Source organism: Saccostrea cucullata, unplaced genomic scaffold (genome assembly GCF_032062105.1).
Source record: "Saccostrea cucullata isolate Sc308-1 unplaced genomic scaffold, CSIRO_AGI_Scuc_v1 ctg4935, whole genome shotgun sequence".
NCBI classification, from domain to species: Eukaryota; Metazoa; Mollusca; class Bivalvia; order Ostreida; family Ostreidae; genus Saccostrea; species Saccostrea cuccullata.
The window spans coordinates 77264-86521 of record NW_026938479.1 but is presented as its reverse complement, the minus strand read 5'-3'; the positions used below and the strand labels follow the sequence as shown (position 1 = coordinate 86521).

Below are 9258 nucleotides of genomic sequence, written 5' to 3'. Positions count from 1 at the left end.
ACACTGTGTACTGGGTTGACATATGGTGTATGAGAAACTTCTAGATGAAATATGGAAATCATTGAACAGTATTCAAGATTAAGTCCATAATGAAGTTTAAGATTCATTTCAACTTTATGAACAAAATAAAAAAATTATTTTCTAGACACCAAACTGGCAAAGAATAAGCCTGAATGTAACTGCTGTCTTGCTAATGAAAGGGAGACAATTGAATTTTGTATTTGAAGTTGAAGAAGAAAATCAAGTTACCTCCCTTTTCATTATAAGTGTGAAAAGAATTCCTGATAAAGACATAACTTAGCCTCCTGATTTGTTTAAAAAAAGTTGGTCCATAAAACTAAATTATTTTATTATTACTAGAAATAATATTTCATTATTTCTAGAAATAATATTTTATGATTACTGCCAGTATCAAATGTAAGTGCAGGATATTGTCAATGTGAAGGAGGAAATACTGTACACTGTTACAAGCACTGAAGGTCACTGACAGAGATATGTAGGATTGATTTTTGTGTTTTTTTTAACTAAGTGTTGATGCTTAGGGAAGGGGGGGGTTAATATATGGCTGTACTACATTTTATTTCAAGTTATATCAATAATTTTACATTATAGCAAAGTTAGATGTCTCGTATGACTTATTTTAATCTATGAGAAAATTGTTGGATTGTTTTTATTAGGTCACCTGAGTAACTCAGGTGACCTATTGCTATCCGTTTTCGTCCGTCGTCGTGCGTCGTGTGTTAACATTTGAACATTTTCAGCTTCTTCTCTGAAACCACTTAACCAATTTCAACCAAATTTGGTATACAGCATTTATGGGTAAAGGGGAACAAACATTGTGATTTTCATGGTCCCTGCCCCCCTGGGGCCTGGGGGGTGGGGCAAAAACCACTTAAATTATTGCAATCTTTCAAAATCTTCTTTTTTACTCCTGGACATCAAGCAGGCAAACTGTTGTTATGAATGTAATGAGCATTGAGTCCTCTACTTAAATTGTGAAATTCATGGCCCCAGGGTCAGGGGTTCTAGTGCTAGGGCGGGGCTATATAGATTATATAGTGAAAATGCATGATTTCTTTGAAAATCTTCTTCTCTGCTCCTAGGTATTAAATAAACTAACCAAGCACATAGTTATGATGAGCAAGAGTGCCTCTACCAAGATTGTGAATTTTATGGCCCCAGGGTCAGGGATTCTTGTGTTAGGGGTGGGCTCTATTGGTTATATAGTGAAAATGCATTAATTCTTTGAAAATCTTCTTCTCTACTTATGGGTATTAAATAAACTAACTAAGCACATAGTTATGATGAGCAAGAGTGCCTCTTTCAAAATTGTGAATTTTATGACCCCAGGGTCAGGGGTTCTGGTGTTAGGGGTGGGCTCTATTGGTTATATAGTGAAAATGCATTAATTCTTTGAGAATCTTCTTCTCTACTTATGGGTATTAAATAAACTAACTAAGCACATAATTATGATGAGCAAGAGTGCCTCTTTCAAAATTGTGAATTTTATGACCCCAGGGTCAGGGGTTCTGGTGTTAGGGTGGGGCCCTATTGATTATATAGTGAAAATGCATTTATTCTTTGGAAATCTTCTTCTCTGCTTCTGGGTATTAAATTAACTAACCAAGCACATAGTTATGATGAGCAAGAGTGCCTCTTTCAAAATTGTGAATTTTGTGACCCCAGGGTCAGGGGTTTAGGTGTTAGGGCAGGGCTCTATTGATCATATAGTGAAAATGCATAAATTCTTTGAAAGTCTTCTTCTCTGCTTCTGGGTATTAAATAAACTATGTAATTAAATAGCTATGTTGATCAAGAATGCCTCTTTCAAAATTGTGAATTTTATGACCCCAGGGTCAGGGGTTCTGGTGTTAGGGCGGGGCTCTATTGGTTATATAGTGAAAATGCATTTATTCTTTGAAATTCTTTCCTTTGCTCCTGTGTTTATGCCTATGATCCAAATATATATATTCATGATGAAGAAAGGCGCACCTAGCAAAATGGCTATTTTTTATGCCCCCGCCCCTTCCCTGGGTCGGGGTGAGGGGGGGGGGGTACAAAGTCTGAAAATAAATTAATGCTTTGAAATTTGCTCTTTGGTGTCAATCAACCATTTTATGATAAAATTTGCAAAATTTTGAAATATGTGGCCCCAGGATCAGTGGTTCCTTTGGGATGAGGTGTACAACTGGTTATAAAGTGGAAGTGCATTTTCTCTTAATGTTACTCTGATCTACCTCTGGGTATTAAGTAAATAGAGTTAGCATGCTTAATCTAAATGATTATAAGCAATGGTACCTATTGCAAAATTGTGAATTGCGAATTCCATGGCCTCTGGTTTAAAACATGAACCAAATTTACTTGTTTGAAAGTTGTTGCACAATACTCAGGTGACCTATAAGGCCCGTGGGCCTCTTGTTTTTAATTACATCCACCCACATATATGTATGTATGTCACTGTGTTGTGGTTTTTTTTGTTGGGGGCAGGGGTTGTAAGAGTATGTCTTACTCGGTGAATTTTCAGTGGAGTTATGTTACAAAATCATTCTTTAGGGCTGCAGACCACACAGGGGCATATTTTAACTCTAAGCAGTTCTAGAGGTCCTGTGATTTTGGTTAAGATCATTAGTTCTTAGCTAAAGTACATTTTGATGAATTATGTGTTGATTGTGAATGTTTATCTTTATTTTACCAAATTGCCTTTGCTTCATGAATATTAATAAAGATTCGGAGTATTTACAGTATAATTTTTTTTTTATTTCGAACAGGAGTCCCTCTGGAGGACATCAAATGCAAGAAACATCCCAGAATTCCCCTGGACCAGTTTTGTACCCCGTGTGGTGTTCCCTTGTGTGTGGAGTGTACCAGATCTGAGGATCACAGCAGACATGACCTTAGAAATATGAAGGAATTGTTTGACAACATTCACAAGATAGAAGGTATGAGTTTGAACCTTCTTTAGAATTTTCAATGGAAATTATCATTCTACTTTGATTATCACATAAATATTAATTACAATTACCTTTAATGATCTGAACTAAATACGAAAGAGATAATTTTCTGATCAAAATTTCTAGGCTGCCTTGTTGCCGGTAGGTTTGTCTTAAACCAAATATTGGGAGGTATATAAATTATAGAATCACCTTGTCTATTTATTATCCATCTAGCTGTCCATTTAGCAGATATGCCCAGACCAAAACTTCATGATAGGAAAACACTGAAAGTATGTACAGGACACAATGATTATGTGTGTTGACTGTTATGTAAGGAACTTGCTTGAACTCACTTAAGCGAGTTCAAGGCCAGGTGCGGATCCAGAATTTTTTTTCCAGGGGGAGGGGGGGTCCACCCCAGTCCAAAAAAACCCAACCTAGAAATTTCTTGACAAGCAAAGAAAACAAATAATAAAATAAAAAGTAAATAAACCCCATAAACTTGCCAAATCTTAAAAACCTTGTAGAAGAGGGGGGGACATGACTTCTAAAACATCAACTCTTTTAACACAAATTCACATTTACTAGGGGGAAGGGGGTCTGCGTTTTCCATGGGGAGGGGGGGTCCAAGGTAACTTTTTAGCTCACCTGAGCCGAAGGCTCAAGTGAGCTTTTCTGATCACATTTTGTCCGGCGTCCTTCTGTCCGTCTGTCTGTCCGTCTGTCCGTAAACTTTTCACATTTTCGACTTCTTCTCAAGAACCGCTGGGCCAATTTCAACCAAACTTGCCACAAAGCATCCTTGGGTGAAGGGGATTCAAATTTGTTCAAATGAAGGGCCAAGCCCTCATTCAAGGAGAGATAATTGAGAATTAGTGAAAATTGGGTAGTATGTTTTAAAAATCTTCTTCTCAAGAACCACTGTGCCAGGAAAAATGAAACTTATGGGGAAACATCCTAAGGTAGTGTAGATTAAATTTTGTTCAAATCATATCCCCCGGGGGTAGGGCGGGGCCACAATGGCCGACCAAAGTTTTACATAGAAATATATAGGAAAATTCTTAAAAAATCTTCTTCTCAAGAATGAAAAAGCCATAATTCATCAAATTTATATGGAAGCATGCTCAGGTAGTTTAGATTCAATTTTGTTCAAATCATGACCCCCGGGGGTAGGGCGGGGCCAAAATGGCCGACCAAAGTTTTACATAGAAATATATAGGAAAATTCTTTAAAAATCTTCTTCTGAAGAATGACAAAGCCATAATTCATCATATTTATATGGAAGCATGTTCAGGTAGTGTAGATTCAAGTTTCTTCAAATCATGACCCCCGGGGGTAGGGCGGGGCCAAAATGGCCTACCAAAATTTTACATAGAAATATATAGGAAAATTCTTTAAAAATCTTCTTCTGAAGAATGACAAAGCCAAAATTCATCATATTTATATGAAAGTGTGCTCAGGTAGTGTAAATTCAAGTTTGTTCAAATCATGACCCCCGGGGGTAGAGCAGGGCCAAAATGGCCTATCAAAGTTTTACATAGAAATATATAGGAAAATTCTTTAAAAATCTTCTTCTGAAGAATGACAAAGCCATAATTCATCATATTAATATGGAAGCATGTTCAGGTAGTGTAGATTCAAGTTTGTTCAAATCATGACCCCCGGGGGTAGGGTGGGGCCACAATGTCCGACCAAAGTTTTACATAGAAATATATAGGAAAAATTTAAAAAAAATCTTCTTAAGAATGACAAAGGCATAATTCATCATATTTATATGGAAGCATGCTCTGGTAGTGTAGATTCAAGTTTGTTCAAATCATGACCCTCGGGGGTAGGGCGGGGCCAAAATGGCTGACCAAAGTTTTACATAGAAATATATAGGAAAATTCTTTAAAAATCTTCTTCTCAAGAATGACAAAGGCATAATTCATCAAATTTATATGGAAGCATGCTCAGGTAGTGTAGATTCAAGTTTGTTCAAATCATGACCCCCAGGGGTAGGGCGGGGCCAAAATGGCCGACCAAAGTTTTACATAGAAATAAATAGGAAAATTCTTTAAAAATCATTTTCTAAAAAATAGCAAATCCATGAGTGGCCATGGGACTACTTTTGGATTTAAACTTTAGAATAAAAAGCCATTTTCTACTTTTTCCTACCCTTAGTGCTCAGGTGAGCGATGTGGCCCATTGGCCTCTTGTTGTTGCTTTAGTATATAAATTTGATAACCTTGCAGATTCCAGGGGGGAATCCTGACCCCCGGCCCCCTCTAGATCTGTGCATGAAGGCCAAAAATCATCTAATCAAATCATTTCTCAATCAACAAGTTGAAAAACAACCTCAATTGTGTTGCATGGGTGACCCTGACCCCTCTTTTTTTAAAAAAAACATTTGAATCAATGTAAGAAGATCTGTAATCTGTATAATGCAGATATAAATAGGAAACTTACTCAAATTTGTTTTAAATTTTTAGCAGCTGGTGATGTAAATACATTCAGTGTGTATTTCCGATTTTGTACATTATTATATATTTTTTGTTTAATTTTGTAGATGGAGATACACTATTGATGTGTCTTCTTCTGTCCAATTCCTACAAAATAAACATGAAAGAAGGAAACTGGATGACCAAATATAATGCTGTTGCCAAATGTCTTAACTCAAAGGAAATCAAAAAGCCATTTGTCTATACACATTTAGAAAATTACAAACCAATTCTGAAACTCAATGAATCAGAGATCAGTTTTTCCTCTGAGGTCTTCAAAAACATTAGTTTCCTTAAATTTTCTAAGAGTTTTGAGTTTAACTTTACCGATATTTTCTTAAGTTGGGCAAAAAAAGAAAACATTGCTGAGTACTGTAGATCCTGGAATTATCGGAGAGGAGAGGATGAAGTTTGCTGTTGGTTACTGCCAGAAAAAAATGAGGAGTTTTTAGAAAGACTTGGAGAAGATGTTTTCACACACCCAACCATGGAAGACCAGTCATTCCATGAAGACGTATTTAGGAAACGTAAGTCTATTTTCAGCTCACCTTGACTAGTTACTTGAATAAAATTTAATGATTTAAAAGAAGTTTTTGGCTAATGAATAACATGTATAGTATTTGTCCCTGATTTCATCAATAACTTAAAACTTTCAAATCTTTAGCTCACCTGAGCCGAAGGCTCAAGTGAGCTTTTCTGATCACATTTTATCTGTAGTCCGTCTGTCCGTCCGTCTGTCTGTAAACTTTTCACATTTTCGACTTCTTCTCAAGAACTGCTGGGCCAATTTCAACCAAACTTGCCACAAAGTATCCTTGGGTAAAGGGGATTCAAGTTTGTTCAAATGAAGGGCCATGCCCTCATTCAAGGGGAGATAATTGGGAATTAATAAAAATTTGGTGGTATGTTTTAAAAATCTTCTTCTGAAGAACCACTGTGCCAGTAAAGCTGAAACTTATATGGAAGCATCCTCCGGTAGTATAGAGACAAGTTTTTCAAATCATGACCCCTCGGGGTAGGGCGGGGCCACAATGGCCGACCAAAGTTTTGCATAGAATGATATAGGTAAATTCTTAAAAAATCTTCTCAAGAACCACTGTGCTAGAAAAGCTGAAACTTATATGGAAGTATCCTCAGGTAATGTAAATTCAAGTTTGTTCAAATCATGACCCCCCGGGGTAAGGCGGGGCCACAATGGCCGACTAAAGTTTTACATAGAAAGATATGAGAATTCTTAAAAAATCATCTTCTCAAGAACCACTGTACCAGAAAAGCTGAAACTAATATGGAAGCATCCTCAGGAAGTGTAGATTCAAGTTTGTTAAAACCATGACCCTCTGGGGTAGGGCGGGGCCACAATGGCTGACCAAAGTTTTACATAGAAAGATATAGGTAAATTCTTTAAAAATCTTCTTCTCAAGAACCACTTTGCCAGGAAAGCTGAAACTTATGTGGAAGCATCCTCAGGTAGTGTAGATTCAAGTTTGTTCAAATTATGACCCCCGGCGGTAGGGCGGGGCCACAATGGCCGACTAAAGTTTTAAATAGAAAGATATAGGAAAATTCTTTAAAAACCTTCTTCTCAAGAACCACTATGACAGGACAGAAATATATTGAAAATGCTTTAAAAATCTTTTTCTCAAGAAAAGTAAAGTCATAATTGATCATATTTATATGGAAGTATCCTCAGGTACTGTAGATTCTAGTTTGGTCAAATCATGACCCCCAGGAGTAGGGCGGGGCCAAAATGGCCAATCAAAGTTTCATATAGAAATACATAGGAAAATTCTTTAAAAATCTTCTTCTCAAGAAAAGCAAAGCCATAATTGATCATATTAATATGGAAGCATCCTCAGGTAGTGTAGATTCATGTTTGTTCAAGTCATGACCCCCAGGGGTAGGGCGGGGTCAAAATGGCCAATTTAAGTTTTGCATAGAAATATATAGGAACATTTTTAAAGATTTCTTCTCAAGAATAGCAAAGCAATGATTGGTCATGGGACTACTTTTGGATTTAAACTTTTCAATAATAAACCAATTTCTACTTTTTCCTAGCCACAGTGCTCAGGTGAGCGATGTGGCCCATGGGCCTCTTGTTTAGAATTTAATTAAACTTAGATGAAATTACTGTTGGGTAACTGTTGGGTTACTGTTACAAAACTTATGCATTTTTTAAAGACAGTTTATATGCAACTATTGATTCACGGTTTAATTAGTCAGAATGCAATGCTTGTCACATTTAAAACTTTGTCAAATAAGTATGCAATTCAGTTTGTGTTACATCAAATTTTAAGATGTTATTATGTTGCATGTATTGGCTTATGATCATTGCTAGACAAACAGACTTATGTTTTAAAAAGTATAATGCTGAGTATTGTTTTAACAGTAAAGGTATTCTAATTTAATTAAAATAAAAATGTTAATCTTTCTTTTTAGGTCACCTGAGTAAACTCAGGTGACCTATTGCTATCCGTTTTCGTCCGTCGTCGTGCGTTAACATTTGAACATTTTCAGCTTCTTCTCTGCAACAACTGAACCAATTTCAACCAAATTTGGCACAAAGCATCTATGGGTGAAGGGGAACAAAAATTGTGAATTTCATGATCCCTGCCCCCTTGGGCCTGAGGGGTGGGGCCAAAACCACTAAAATTTATGCAATCTTTAAAAATCTTCTTCTTTACTCCTGGACATCAAGCAATCGAACTGTTTGCATGATTGAAATCAGCAATGAGTCCTCTACCAAAATTGTGAAATTCATGGCCCTTGGGTCAGGGGTTCTAGTGTTAGGGCGGGGCTAAATAAGTAGGTAGTGAAAATGCATTATTTCTTTGAAAATCTTCTTCTCTGCTCCTGGGTATTAAATAACACAACAAAGTACATAATTATGATGAGCAAGAGTGCCTCTACCAAAATTGTGAATTTTATGGCCCCAGGGTCAGGGGTTCTGGTGTTAGGGCGGGGCTGTATTAATTATATAGTGAAAATACATTATTTCTTTGAAAATCTTCTGGGTATTAAATAAACTAACTAAGTACATAGTTATGATGAGCAAGAGTGCCTCTACCCAAATATTGTGAATTTTAGGGCCCCAGGGTCAGGGGTTCTTGTTTTAGGGTGGGGCTCTAATGATTATATAGTGAATTGCATGAATTCTTTGAACATCTTATCCTTTGCTCCTGGTTAATATGCTAATGATCTAATTACATATTTAAGGCCAGGATTTATTTTATTTTCAGTTGTACAAAGCCTCCGCTCAAGGTTTTGAATTTTCAGAAAAAAATAAAATAAATTTTTTTCTTTCCGATGTCAAATATGAGTCGGGATCGAGATTTCAAATACACGAACTCGCACTTCCGGTTTTAAGATGAAACGGCGGGTAAATAAAGCTACATCTGAGAAGATAGCTTGATTTAGTGTAAAATTCATAGATACGAGTGCCATTCAAAACGTTTCACCCGTTCAAAGGACAAAGAAAATGCTGACGACTTTGTTGCACAATGACATGCTGGTGAAATAATTATGTATTCGTTTCAAAAGTATCTGTCTGTAAATTATTTTCCTCCCCCAGGTTTTAAACTGCCCGTGGACGCAGTGTTCGAAATTCGGAATTATTTTCTGTGGGTCCCTTGGACCCACTGATAAAGGGTCTACACAAGTCCTTCCAAGGCAGCATAGGCCCAACAATAATACCATCAAATATTTTTGGAAAATAAACTTAAATTGAAAATCTTGTTAAATCGATTCCTGACTTATAAGAAAATCATGTTATGTAACAAAAAAATATGTTGATATTACTGTAAACATATTTTTTTGTTTCCTGTAACACCCCCCTCCAAAAAAAACAG

The 9258-nt window shown here is 36.5% G+C and overlaps 1 protein-coding gene across 1 annotated transcript in view; it reads left to right on the top strand.

Moving 5' to 3' along the window:
- Window positions 1–2000: 2000 nt before the first annotated feature.
- Window positions 2001–9258, top strand: part of LOC134250372 (uncharacterized) — a 30590-nt gene continuing 23332 nt past the window's right edge. Inside the window, exons 1-3 of the mRNA XM_062732726.1 lie at window positions 2001–2040; window positions 2769–2939; window positions 5482–5940. Coding sequence (XP_062588710.1) covers window positions 2001–2040; window positions 2769–2939; window positions 5482–5940 — 670 coding nt within the window. The remainder of the gene's footprint in view (window positions 2041–2768; window positions 2940–5481; window positions 5941–9258) is intronic.